General features: G+C 37.9%; 1 protein-coding gene, 1 long non-coding RNA gene and 1 other non-coding gene across 52 annotated transcripts in view; 1 reads left to right on the top strand and 2 right to left on the bottom strand.

The window, feature by feature from the left end:
* The window catches only part of DST (dystonin), a 295306-nt gene that overhangs the window by 77530 nt on the left and 203732 nt on the right, over window positions 1-14044 (bottom strand). For all 50 annotated transcript variants that reach the window (XM_015284861.4, XM_015284867.4, XM_015284863.4 and 47 more), the window contains 10 exons: window positions 12517-12725; window positions 11957-12274; window positions 11574-11740; window positions 10221-10377; window positions 9074-9200; window positions 6735-6797; window positions 5547-5782; window positions 3775-3904; window positions 2209-2408; window positions 286-781 (listed from right to left, as the gene is read on the bottom strand). In XM_015284861.4, coding sequence (XP_015140347.2) covers window positions 286-781; window positions 2209-2408; window positions 3775-3904; window positions 5547-5782; window positions 6735-6797; window positions 9074-9200; window positions 10221-10377; window positions 11574-11740; window positions 11957-12274; window positions 12517-12725 — 2103 coding nt within the window. The remainder of the gene's footprint in view (window positions 1-285; window positions 782-2208; window positions 2409-3774; window positions 3905-5546; window positions 5783-6734; window positions 6798-9073; window positions 9201-10220; window positions 10378-11573; window positions 11741-11956; window positions 12275-12516; window positions 12726-14044) is intronic.
* On the top strand, window positions 779-3415 carry LOC121110453. Its single transcript, XR_005858923.1, has 3 exons — window positions 779-1244; window positions 1790-1983; window positions 3308-3415. It is a non-coding gene; the product is annotated as an uncharacterized LOC121110453 (long non-coding RNA).
* MIR12264 (microRNA mir-12264) lies at window positions 4319-4381 on the bottom strand. The gene has a single exon (NR_162029.1). It is a non-coding gene; the product is annotated as a microRNA mir-12264 (primary transcript).

The raw sequence follows: 14044 nt of genomic DNA, 5'->3' as shown, positions 1-14044 counted from the left end.
CACTTTCATTATTTTAAACTCTCTCCAAAACTGCTCGCTAGAGATCTGAAGTACTGTGTCAACAAATGAACAAATCAACAAAAATCAGTTGTGTACTGTGACATATTGTTTCTGCCTTTTCAAAGCATGGAGACATTCTCCTAAGTTCTAATGTACTGTTGGACTGATAGACAGCTAGTATTAGGCTCAGCTCACTCAACATCTTAGTACTGACATTAAAGACAAATGTTAAAATGATGCTTTATTTTATGCCATAATTATTTTTCGTTTAAAACAAATACTAACCTGATTTTTGCTCAATATCCTTAAATGATTTGAGGATGCCATCTAACTGCCTTGTAAGTTCTGCTTTCAAATATTCTTCTCCAACCAGTGTTGAGAGCTCTTCACAAAGAACTTGAGCTGCATTTATATTCTTCATTTCCTGTTCTATTTCCTTCTTCATTTCTTTAGCAATCTCCAGTTGTTGTTTCACAGCATCAGGCTGTGTACTCACAGCCAGGCTGCTGCTCAGTTTGCTATCCAAGGCACTTAGCTTATCAGACAGACTTCTGAGTAGGCTTTGATACTCCGTACTTTTCACTATAGCTTGGTCAATTCGGTCACATCTGTTACTCAGTTGGCTAGTTAGGTTGTCCCATTTTTGTGCCACAGCTGCCAGCTGCTCTTTTACAATTTCATGAGAGGGGGGATGCTCACCAGGTCTCTTCAGAATCCCCTCACCAGCCACAGTTAGCTGCTCATATTGTGGCTTTCTGGTGTCAAACTCTTTGAGCAGAATCTGAGAATAAAGAAAAAATTAAGAATTTATTTCATGGAAAAGAAGCAAAATGCTTCTGACAAAAACTTTGTAGAATTTGTTGTAGCTAAGCTCCCTTACTGAATTAATCTGAGTTTAAAAAAGCCAGTGAAATAACTGCATCTTCTACACATATATTGAATGTTGTTTCCAAGCATTTACATCAAAGAACTGAAAACTCTAGGTTAATTTGCACATCATCTAATGGAAATTGAATCAGCAGATACAAGTAAACAATGACTTTTGTTAATATTACCATAATCAAATAACTGTACCAAGTAAAATAATCACTGTTTAGATTCAAGCAGTGGCTTCTTTCCTAGACAGTTTTGATATTTGTCTGAAGACAGAACTTCAAAGAAGGTGCATTGTGACATAATATTGCAGTGGATCCTTACACTACAGAGAATATTTGGATAACTCACAAAATGACTGACTGTGTACTGTAAGACCTTTAAAGTTTATATCACTGGTTCCTAGTATTTTATTTTTTGACAAGTCGAAAGTGTGTGCAAAAGAAGGAACAAATATCATGGTCTTAGTTTACAGAGTGTTCCAAACTCTTTCTTTTAAGTCAATTAGGTTTAACTTCTGAGGACTGTTAAGTAATACATGATAACCTTATGCCAGCTTTCTAGATTTCTGAAGCATTCACAAAACACTTTTAAGTCATTTTCACATCATATTAGAAAACATTTCATGTTTTAAACAGCTTGTTTTAATCAATATGGATATACCAACTTGAATATTATTTCTAAAAAATAAGAATGTTATCTCTCACCACGCTGAAAAGTAACTGGCAGCAATATAAATATTTGAAATTAGAATTTACAGTTGCTGCAACTAATTCAATGTTTGTTTCTTTTTTCTGTGGTTTGCTATGCTTCTGTAAATGAACTGCTCCACTTTATATTTTTCTTCTATTTTTCACACTTGTGGTTGAGTATCCACTCACAATATTACCTTTCATTTGTTTCTTGTTTTTATTAGCTACTGATGCAGTCATGTGAACAAAATCTCAAAAAGCCAGCTCTACAGCATAGACTGCACTTGAGGACTGACATAAAATACTACATACACACTCAAATTAATAAAACCTCCCAGGAGTGCTTTCATTAGACTACAAAGACATCATAGGATGGTTAAAAAAGAAAACATATCTGAGGATTAGTAACTCCTGACAGGTAAGTCCTGACCATTTTTTCCTGTAGCTGTTCTGATCTTTCTTCAATCTCCCAGCAATTTTTTCTTGTAATCACTGTAGTCAAGTATGAATCAAGCTGATATTTACTGATAAGCAAATGTAAAACAAAACAAAACAAAACACAAGAACCCACACCCCACAAACAAACAAACAAAAACACAGAAGAAACTTAAATCATTAATGCGTGTTGGCTATCCTTACTCACCTGAACCTGTTGCTTTTGTGTATTCAGCATATTGGGGTCAATTGACAGTGGTCCCAGCACACTGACCATTAGCTCCTTTTCCACAAGCCAGTGCTTTAACTGAGCTTCTGCAGTCTGGAACTGGGTCAGGTAATTTGAAGACTCTTCCAGTTTTTGTTGTCTCTCAGATGTAACTTGATTGAGCTCCTTCCACTTGGAGTCTAACAATATAATGTTGACATATTGCATGCATGTTTTAGCAGATGGGCTGTCAGACAGCAGACTATATACAAAACATAAACAGAACTCTCTAATAAGGCTTCTCGCTGATTAACTCCAGATGCCTTATTGCAGTGACACGGCAAATTCATCTTCTAGCAGTCAGAACCATATACACTCGGATAAAGGTCTGCAGTTCAGCACTGCCACATGCGGCATTTTTAGAACAATGAATATAGAGCATGCAGTAAAATTAGATGACAGTATTACTGGATGAAATACCACCGAATTTAGCCTTTGATTCCAAATGGCATAAGAACCAAAGGGCTTTACTCTCACTTACAACTTAGGTACCTGATCTAGGTTGATTATCCTTCCTTTTTAGTCATATAAAGAAGAAGATATCTTTCCAAGCCTGAGCATAAGACTTAATTTAGGCTTCTGCTCTGAACTGCCTTTTGAAAGAGCACATCTCTTTCAAATAACTATACTGGGAGCCTGTGGAGAATAACTGCTTAATTTAGACTTCCAAACCAGGTACCTATGACAGGCAACGATAATACTTCTTTATAGAGTGTGAACTTAAGTCTACCTAGGCCAAACTGTGAGCTGTTCCACTTGCAGCAAGTGGCTTCCAGAGCAGCCGTTGAGTCTCATGTCTTGGAACTTCCCACCTCACTTTATGATACTGCCAGTGCTTGCTGACTCAGCTTTAGTGTTTTGCTAACACTGTCTTTGAACTGTGTGTGTGTTATTTTCGTTTTCTTGTGCCATTTCACTGTCTGTGATCCCTGTTCATTCTGTATTAATTCCCCTTCAAAAGCTCATGACAATTACACACTGTGTTATCTCAAAATCTATTGTACACACATGGTCATTTCCTTTTTTTTCCTTTTTTTAGATGGCAAAATCTATGAAGTCAGCTTTAGAAAATGGCAAAAAGCCAACAAAATCACAAAAGCTTCTGGGTGCATGGGAACAAAAGCATGCAGAAGAACATTATCAACCACTCAAAGTGTTGTTTAGATGAAAAGTGCTGTAACTTCATTAGTTAATACCACACTTTGTAACTGAGCAGTAACTTAACACTCAAGTCTTATCCATACACTGCCTGAAAAAGATCCATCCCTCTAAGACATGGAGTTCAGGTATACCTTTCTCACCTATATTTCACCTATATAAATTCAAAGATGAACAATTTTAGTGGAGGTATTCCAAATCTACCCTCTTGAAATGGAAGTTATTTCCACAGAACGCACGGGAGGGAGTAAGATAATAAAAATACTAATTATTGCTACAACATAAAAAACCTACCAATAAAATGACTTCCAAATAAGTCTGCGTTATATTATAAATTTACTCAAGTACCTATTTTATCCAATACTTGTCTCCACTTGGGTGCTTCAGGAGAGTTGGGGTTCTTCTCCAATAGCTCTGTCACTTTGTCCTTTAGTTCCTGCACTTTATTCTCACTTTGCTTTAATTCAGTTTCAAATAGCTGCAAAATCAAGTAGTAGAAAAAGAGATTAAAGATGAACTGAAAGTTATTTTTGAAGTCCATTATACTGAGATACCAAGCATGAAAATAAACCATTAATATCTAGTACTTACATACTGCTTTTCTGCTATGAGTATCAAAATCCTTTCTAATGGCACATATTGGCTGGTCACGTTCTTTGGAATAAATGACCTGATCTATATAAATTATGTTAATACTATAACTGTTTAATTTGAATGAGTGACAGAATTAGAAGAATTCAAACAGATAAGATCCACCAGGTCTCCTCATACACATAGTTAAAATCTGTTCTTGTACAGAATGCCAACTGACTAATGCCTGGTAAAGTTCAAAGCAGAAATACCCCAAGTAGGCATCAATACAGAGCAGCTTGCCGGAAGTTCTGCTGTCACAGATCTACTGCTAGAACAGCCATTAAGAGAGCACCATAGTTTAAGGGCAAACCTAGCAGTAGGTCTGAGATGTCCCAGCAGAGAATACTTCATGCAGTTCTTACAGATGGAAGTGAATCCCTGGCAAAAGTCGCCTATATGAACGTAGAGCTGCCAGACTTTGCACTGTGGAGTTGCATTTTAGCTATCCCTAAAAAATCCCATTCAAATAAACACTGAACAAATCTGTGCTTAATCTAGAATTATAAGTAAAAGGTCCAACTGCATTTGGTTGGAACAATCACTCAGTTTTCCAACTGAGTATGAATACTCTTCTATTAGCACAGTGGAGTAAGATGGTCTTGTCAGCTTTGAATAATCTTTACTACAAAAAAAAAAAAAAAAGGAACAAGGATTTTTCTACATAGAGTATGAGTTTTAGGGCTGAAATGTTGCCAAGTCTGAGGAACATCAAACTCAAAGAAAATCAGTAGTTATTCAGGTTCATTTTTGAGGGTGGACAACCAGGTGTAAAAAAATACACCTTACCTTCATCAAATTCTGTCCTTATTTATCCACAATTACAGACAAGGAAAGAAATCTTCCCTTCAACGTCTACCTATTACGTTTCACTTTATAGACTAATGTTTACACATAGAAATACTGTCCTCCACTGCTACAAGCACACATTCCTAATGCTTAAACTGGTCAGAAGCTTACTGCTGATTTAGTGGTTTTCTCATATCAATTAAAAGGGGGAGGAGGAGACTTTTGTGCAGCTATATGATTTAGCATGCATGGCATGGTTGCTGAAGAGAAATGCTGCCTTGGAACAGACCTAAGCCTCCGCAGCTGCAGGAGATCTGTGGAGTGTCAAGGAACCAGCAGCTGCAGAAACAGCTTTTGGATAGATAGACATATAATCTCATACATAGTCCAGTAAACATATCTAAATCACTACAGATATTTTAAAAAGTACACTGCATAATCAATATACTCTTTCCTATCTAAATTGGACATCACAATTATTGTTGTTTTTTTTTACGTACAAAATTCCTTCTCTTTGACCCAGCATTTCTTTTACTCCACTGACAAAAGTCTGCCAGATTTTCTCGAAGCTTGACTGGCATGTTTACTGGGATCATTAAAATACTCTCTGCAACATTAAATTATGCTGAGATATGAATTGTTCAAATAGAATTGCCCCAATAACTGCAATAAAGAATATTTTTTTAAAGACATGTAAGTACCTTATGTTGTTCAACTTGGGCTTTAACAGCTTCACTGTCAGTTGGAGCAGCTTCCCAGTCTGATGCAGTTTTGTCCATTTTTTGTAACCACTGCATCATTGAAGTTGATTCTTCTTGAATGTTTTGCATTTTTGAAAGCATACTTTCTAGTTCCGAAATCTTTTTCTTCAGTGAAACTCCCAAATCTTCATAACTATGATTTACATCGGACATGGCTTGTTGAACACTTGTCAGTTCTGTAAGAGGAGAGATGAACAAAGACTATAGTAGAGACCACTCATACTTCAAACAGCACTTAGACTTCAAGAATTTCTGAACAGTACTCTGCTTTACACCACCTAATAGTCCCTCAAGGCAAAAGCTTTCTGAACATGTTAGGAGTTAGTTCTTGTTCACTCCAAATGTTCTAACAGTGCATCTGAATGACCTAATACACATTTCTGTTTGCAAGAGCTTTTCTTTTCACGGGAATCATTACTCTAATACATGTGGGTAAAGTATCTTACACTCTTCCTACCTGTTGTTATTTTGGTATTTCAAGCACGTTAAACATACTGGACTACATTACAGATATCAGTATGTCAGTCTGACATCACTACAGTCGTATCCTGTTCGTAGTCAAGCACTGTTATAAACGTGTGTTATCACTGAAACAGCTTAGGAGACAGACTGCGTACTAAGCAGACTGTAGTTTAGAAGAACCAGCATTGCAGATGTGAGAAATGGTATATGAGTTCCTTTGTTTCTGAACAGGAACTGGGCATGCATAGTGATAGAAATGTATGTAACGTGATTGTGTTTGTATATGTACGTATGCATTCATGCCATGTATGTTAATTGGTGTTAAAAAGCCTAATCTCACTACAGAGTAATAATTTTCTCAAAAGCTATATGTTACATTAAAATAGTTATCACTCTACATTCTTACATAAGCTCATACTGATTCAGAAAACAAAGATGTGATCTTTTTTCAAAGGAAATATTGAAGGCAGGTCTTTTTAAAATTAACTTTAGTACCATCTTACTAGTCAACATAATTCCCGTATGCAAAGACAGTATTAAATTTGTCTAGAAAAGCCCATTGCAACAGGCTGTATGCAACATTTTCAACATATTTATGTGTTTAACAGTAGTTCACAAACACACTTCTTTATCACATCCTGAAATTTTTACTTACTGATTACTCACCTTTGTTTTTCAGAAAATCCTGAGTTCCTGGAGCTCCTCCTTCACCATTCAACACTGTGCCACCTACCGATCAAGAGGGACTAAGTCATATTCTTATCTGGCCCTTTTCCCACCAAAACTCCAGCATTACATTTCCTCTTCAGAACAACATTACATAGCCCTTATAAGAACTGAAGAAACATCTGCATGCTAATCTTGCAATAAACATTTTATTTAGATAGCTTTATACTTCCTAAGGCCATTCTTTCTTTTACCCTGCTTCAGCTCACCATAAATAGTATCACATATGCACAGCACATGCATAGTGTACAGGTGTGTACATGCATGCACATGTAAATTATGCATACATATGATGTATGAGCAGTCTTGCAGCTTACAATACTATGAATATCATGGACAAAGGTCTTTATCCTAGCAGTGAGGCCTACTTACACCCATATGGCTAATGTCAGTTTCTCCTCCCAAAAAGGAATCTATTCCCCACTACTTACAGATTTTTACCCAACCATGTTCATGACCTGGAGAGTGGCACTGTCTCACACTGAAACCATGAGGAAAGCACTTAACATCAGGCAGCAAGGAAGACTGAAGTGGACATTGCAGAAACCATAACCAAAGACACAGCTTATTCAACTCCTTTACCCACTTTTAGCAGTACTGTACCTCAGTACAAAATGCTCTTGATGTCAACAGGACAAATGCCTTTCTATCTCATCATCAGCAAGGTTCAACATGTTCCACACTGTTCCAGGGAAGGTGATGTGGAAACCTTATTGTTAACGTGAAGTCCTGTCACTGTCACTAATTAAACAGCATTTCAAAGTCTCTGGATCCAGGGCTGCGTAACCTTTGTGAAATGCTGTCAGACCACAGAACTGGGAGACAAAGTCATTGCGTAGAGAGCAGCCAGGAGAACAACTTCCTGCTCTCCTACACATATGTATTCTCAGATGGGCAGTTAACAGGGAAAGATTAATGGCTGCCTTGAAGAAGGCTGTGGATCCACCCCACAATACCACCTGGACCGTGAGGATCACATTAGTGGCAGCCAGAGGATGGCAAGAGCAAATAAACAGATAAGATAAGTCACAGCCCCTTACTAGAGCCTTGTAAATCTTCATGCTCTATCAGCTGGACTCCGGTATTTATAACTGTGATTAACTGATACACAGCACATCTCTTGTCTAGGAGGGCAAATATTCTTATCTGGAGGATTACACCTGCTCCTATATGCTATTTTTCTTTCTGGATGTATAGAGGTAGAGAGAGGAGCACAGGAAAAAGCATAAATATCCTATGTAAGGTTCCAAAATGTTCTTTGAAGATTTTTATTCCAAATTCAAACAAGGATGAAACCAGAAGTAGCTAATACAAAGAAATATGAAAAATAAAGTGCTCTACTCTTGCCAAATAGGTATCCACTGGCAGTCCTGTCCTCCCATTGTCCTTTGCAAATGACCTATGAAGGCTAACGCATTTGAACTGACAAAGTCCAGAAATAAGTTAAAGAAGTGACTGAAAACATGGTTATGGTCATTAAAATGCCCTAGATACCACATGCTTTAGCTTATGGCTTGAACATAGCAGACTTGCTAGATTCTGTAGAACAGATTAATATCCAGTACAGAAATTTCATGAAAGTAGATTTGCTATCTTTAAGATCTGTTTACAGGTAAATAGGAGTTGATCAAAAATCCAGACTGGAAGCACATTTTGGTCCAGGAAACTCACTCTGGAATATGGAGTTGATTCCTTTTCATGCTGTTGTTTCAACTAGATTATAAACTAACATTAATTATGCTGTCATACTGGGATAGCAGTTAGTCTAGGCACAGTTTTTAGATGAGTAATGCCCTCATCACCCTTCTAACATAAGTCCATGATTCTGCAAACAACTGTGTGCTTGCTTGACGTCACGTGGACTAGCAATAAAAAACGTATCCCTGAGAGCAAAGGCGTACAGGTATATTACTGTTTGCAAAGGTAAGGTTCATATTTGTCCTACTTGCAGATTTGGCTGATACGTGAACATCAATCAGATTAAGTCAGTTGCTCATAATCAAAATTTTCCTAGGATCAAGACTTGTCAATCATTTACATCAAAGTGCTATTATACTATTTTGGCAATGTAAAGCAATCAGAATTCGTACTGAATTATTACCGCAGTTAGACACAGCTGAAATGAGAATCACAGCAAACAATGGCCAGAACAGACACAGCTAAATGATTTCTTCTAAGCCATAATATTCAGAAACTTAGCCAAAGGCTGCAGAACTTCTTTTTTTTTTTTTCTTAAGGGCTTAAAAGGCTTAGGCTTACCTGATTATGTGAATGCATACCTGATTTTGCAACTGCTCTCAGTTTTGCAGGAGAAGTCACAGCACTAATCAGACTACATAACAGTGTTCCTCTGCTGTTCATTTTCTGCAGCTCAGTTGCTTTTAATGTCCATTCATCTTTTAAATTCTGTTTAAGAAAAATAGACAGTTGTTCATTACAAAACTGAATTCAGAAAAAGTACTTAGTGTTGAGAAAAGAAATGTTACTTGGGAATCTCCTGTAGCACTGTATTGGGTTCATCTGGTAAGCCTTTGGTAAGATGAGGGCTTCAGGGGTAGCCACTGGGAGAACAGGCCAGGCAATGCCCCATGTTGGACGCAGCCAGTTACAGCCAGCTCCAAAATAGCCCAGACTGAGCCCATCAGCCTCTGTTATATTTAAGAACGGGGCGGGGGAAAAAGTGTGCTGCAGCTGTGAGAGGCCAGAGTGAGAAAAAAATGTGAGAAACAGTCCTGCTGGCACAAACCCCATGGTGTAACATGTTATTCATACTGCAGTACTTGGAGGACCCTATGCCGCAACAGGTGTGTGGTCCCTGAAAGACCATGGAGAGCCCACACAGGAGATGTTTCCTGACAGGAAGTACTGTCACTCATGGAAATTGGACCCCACTTGGGCACGGGAAGAGAGTAAGGAAGAAGGAGTGACAAAGAGTTACTAAGAACCCTCTTTCTCCATTCCCACTGAACCACTTGGGGCAAAGAAGAGAGAAAAGCAAGAAGTGAAAGAGTGAAGTTGAGCTTAGGAAGAAAGGGGTTGTATGGAGGGTAGTGTTTTAATTTTGTTCTTCTATCTCACCTTCCTACACTGTTTTAAATCAGCAATCAATCTTCCACAATTCAAGATTTTTTGCCAATGACAGTAACTGGTGAGTGATCTCCCTTCCTTACCCTGACCTGTGACCCATTGTATTTTCTCCCTGTCCTGCTGAGGAGAGGGAATGAGAGCAGCTGGGTGGGGACTTGGCAGCCAACTAAGGTTAGCACACCACAAGTATACCCAAACATGGAAAGGAAATGGTAACGTAAATGCAGACTGCAAGTCCAATTACTGTGATTGCTTATAACTTATGTCTGTTCTTTTATGTTTCTAACAAATGCCCTCTTTCCTTTAAGTCATATTACTCGTCATATTACAGCATCATACCAATGTATCTTCCAGAGGCTTCTTTAACTCTTCCGTATTCAGAGAGGGTTGAGCAGCAGGTATTCGTTCTGTTGTCTCTTTTATCCATTTCTTTAAAGATTCTACAAGTAGCTCAAAACTATCAATTTCTTTCTGACAAGATGATACATCCTCTTCTCTAGACAATTAAAGACAACAAAAGAAATTGTGCACTGAATGTCAGCATTCCTTCTGATAATTAAATCAACAGATACTGCTAAATCTGATATTGCTATTCCTGTATTCACTGATAGTCTCAAAACTAGCTTCAAGGAGTACAGGGGCAGATCTGTGAGTTTTCTGCATGAAAAGAACGCATCCACCTCTGTGACATTTGACAGAATTACAGAATCATAGGGGCTGGAAGGGACCTCTGGAGATGATTTCATCCAATCTCCTGCTAAAGCAGGTTCCTTACAGTAGGTTACACAGGAAAGCATCCAGATGGGTTTTGAATATTTCCAGAGAAAGAGACTCCACAATCTGTATGGGCAACTTGTTCCAGAGCTTTGTCAACCTCAAAGTGAAGATTTTCCTCATGTTTGTATGGAACTTCCCGTGTTCCAGTTTGTGCCCACTGACCCAAGTTACGTCATTAGGCACCATTAAAACAAGCCTGGTCCCATCTACCCATTAGATATTTATCAGCATTGATAAGTTAGAAGTATCATAGAGAGACAACGTCTTGTCACAGCACTTGTAACTTACTCGTCTTCTACCTGAACATGATTTGATCCTAAAGCGATATGTCAGTAGTGCTGGTGAACTAATTATATCCAGTACTGTGCAAAAAGAAAGCAAAAAATCATACTTCAAATACCATCGGATCAACCCTGACTCAAGGAACTGACTCACAAGAACAAGTAGCAAAATATACACATTGATGACTGTGTAAGTGATAAAAGCAAAACAAGCATTGAAAAAAATACTGGTGGGAGTTGTGAGTAAAAACTTTCATTTAGGAAGGAAACTCATAACACAATTCACGCTGCTAGCACACAGCATTTTGATACCTTAGTAAAATAACAAGACATCTGAGAAATGTCTTTACTGGATCATTTTGGATTTTGAAGAAAGATCTCCAAGTACTTTCATAAATCAGGACCTATTTAATAACTTCTGCATATACTCTTTCCCTTCTGGTGTCTGAGGATGATGTCTAAAGCTAGCATTGCCACTGTGATTAACAATACATGATCAGGAAAGGAATTTTCAAGTCATACTTTAATAAGTTAACTGAAATCTCTTGAATTGCACACAAGAGAGTAGTAGTCACAATAACAACTGTATTATTAGCCTAAAAGGTGGAAACATTTCAATAATTGTTCAACTTACTTTTCCTTCACAGTCTCCTCTACCTCTCTGAATTTTTTTGACAAAGCATTTACTTTTTCTAGTACCAGTGCTTTATCCCCAGGAAGTGCATGTAAAGATAGTTCTTCAAGAAGGTTCTGCAAAACTTCCAGGTCTTTCTTATGTTTCGCTAATTCCACACTAGCCTCCTGAAAAACACAAATATATTCTTCATGTTAGATTATGCAATCAGTTGTCCAAAATTAAATTTATTTTAGCCAACTGAAGCTATGAAACAAACATGTCTTATTTATTGTTCTATGTTAGAACATGAAGTAGATGTTCTACTGATCTTGTCCATTTATTGTTAAATGAGCAAGACTAGAAAGATATGCACACAGTACACAAATAGAATGGTACAGTACCTGCATGTACTGAGACACTTCACTAACATCCTTTCTTGGTGCCTCAGTCTCACTGAGAGCCTGGTTTTTCTCATCTAGGAATGACTGGAGTTTTTCTGACAGACCTTCAAATAACTCCACTTTAGTCTTCAACTCCTCCATTTTCATAAGTTTTTCTTTATGCTTCTTACTTGCTGCAGAAAAACGTCCTGCAAGTTCACTCATTTTGGCTTGCAGTGAGGACGCAGTGGATGGATCTGCTGTTTCCATGAACTTCTTCACCTTCTCATTCATAGTGTTTATACTGCTTTGACGACCTGCAATGTCTTGTTCTAGCATCTGAAACAAGTAAAAAATGACTCTGTATTGCTTATAGATACATTTTAAGAGTGGAACTGGTCCATCATACAAAGCAACAGATTAGTTCAGCTGGACCAATAGCATAGATCTGTTTCAGCTACAAATACTTCTATGTACAGTTTCAGCTAAATAATTTTGAACCCATTAAGGATGACAATGTAATATTTTGATTATTTCTTGAAATCTTAATACAAAAATTTATTTCAGAGTATGCTACTTACAATGCTTTTACTAATGATATCTTGAATAGCAGCAGAATTCAAAGGCACTTGATCTTGTTCTTCAAGGCTCTTTTCAACACCTTCCATCCAATCCAGCATCTCATCTAAACCATCCTGCACACTTAGGGATCGAGTCAATGTTATTTGGAGCTTCTCATTCCTTTCATTCACAGACTTGGATAAATTGTCATATCTCTCCACAATATCATCTGAAAAAGAGAAAATATATTTCAAATGTTTCTGTTAGCCAAACTAGACTTTTAACTCATTTTATTAGTTCTCCCCAGGTAAATGTGAGTCAAAAGTTACCTGTATCAGAAGCAAGTGAAATCACCAGCTGTATTCAGTAAAAATGCACAAGGAAAGACCAGAATCAAATATAGGCAAGAAGCTCATTGCACAAGTGAAATGAAAAGAGCAGTTTACAGCTATGCTCCCAAGTTTTTGGAAGCTGGTTCCCACATGTCACAGTTCAGCCATGATACCATGTAGCTCCAGCTTATGACAGCTGACAGTTCCCCAGAAATAAAACAGCAGGTAAAATAGTTGCTCTACAGCTATGTCTCTTACATTACTTCTAGAGCTTAATAGGTTTTCATAAATGGTCCACCATCATGGAGCCTATCCAAACTGCAGCCTGTGGGGTACCCCAAGAAGAATATATCAGGTAGATATTTCCTGGAGGAACTGAGACCTATGGACAGCTCACACTGGAGCAGGTCTTCCCTGAAAGACTGTGGCCTGTGGAGAGGCTCCGGGCTGGAACAGGGGAAAACTGGGAGAAGAACAGACCAGCAGAGTGGAACAGTTACTGACTGACCACAGCCTCCATTTCTTATTCCTCTGCACTGGTTGGTTGAGGGGGTGGTGGAATTGGGAATGAAGGAGTGAAACTGAGCCAAGGAATAAGGCAGGTGGCAGGAAGGTGCTTTAATTTTTTGAATTTGTTTTTCAATATCTGAACCTATTATCTAGTTAGCAATAAATGTAATTTTCCCCAAGTTAAGTCTGTCTTGCCTGTGACAGTAATTGGTAAGTGATCTCCTTGTCTTCATCTCAGCCCATGAGCTTTTCCATCACAGTCCCCCCCATCCTTTTGAGGAGGGAGAGTGACAAAGTGACTGTCCAGGACATCATGCAACCAGCCAAGGTCAGCCCACCACATAAAGATACTTGAAATGAGAAGGAAGTTTGGCTAAGCAAACTTCAAATAATTGTTTGGAAACATACAGTTGGAATCATTTTCCCTGAATGTGAGTATACCCCTACCCAGTGAAGCACTCATGTTCCTCAGCAAAATACTAAGTGTTTGACTTGGTAATCTTTAACACGGGAATTAAGCACAATCCCTCCCTCTCAAAAAAAAAAAAAAAAAAAAAAGTAAAAAATAAAAAATAAAATGATGCATTTTAGGTGAAAAGCATATGATCAAGCACAGGAGACAGAGCAACAATGAAGTTATGGTGTTACAACAGCTTGTAGTTCAACAAAACATGGACTTGAGCAGTGACACAGATGTGGATACTGC

The sequence above is a fragment of the Gallus gallus genome, chromosome 3 (genome assembly GCF_016699485.2).
Source record: "Gallus gallus isolate bGalGal1 chromosome 3, bGalGal1.mat.broiler.GRCg7b, whole genome shotgun sequence".
Taxonomy (NCBI): Eukaryota; Metazoa; Chordata; class Aves; order Galliformes; family Phasianidae; genus Gallus; species Gallus gallus.
This window is presented reverse-complemented; position numbering and strand designations above follow the sequence as displayed.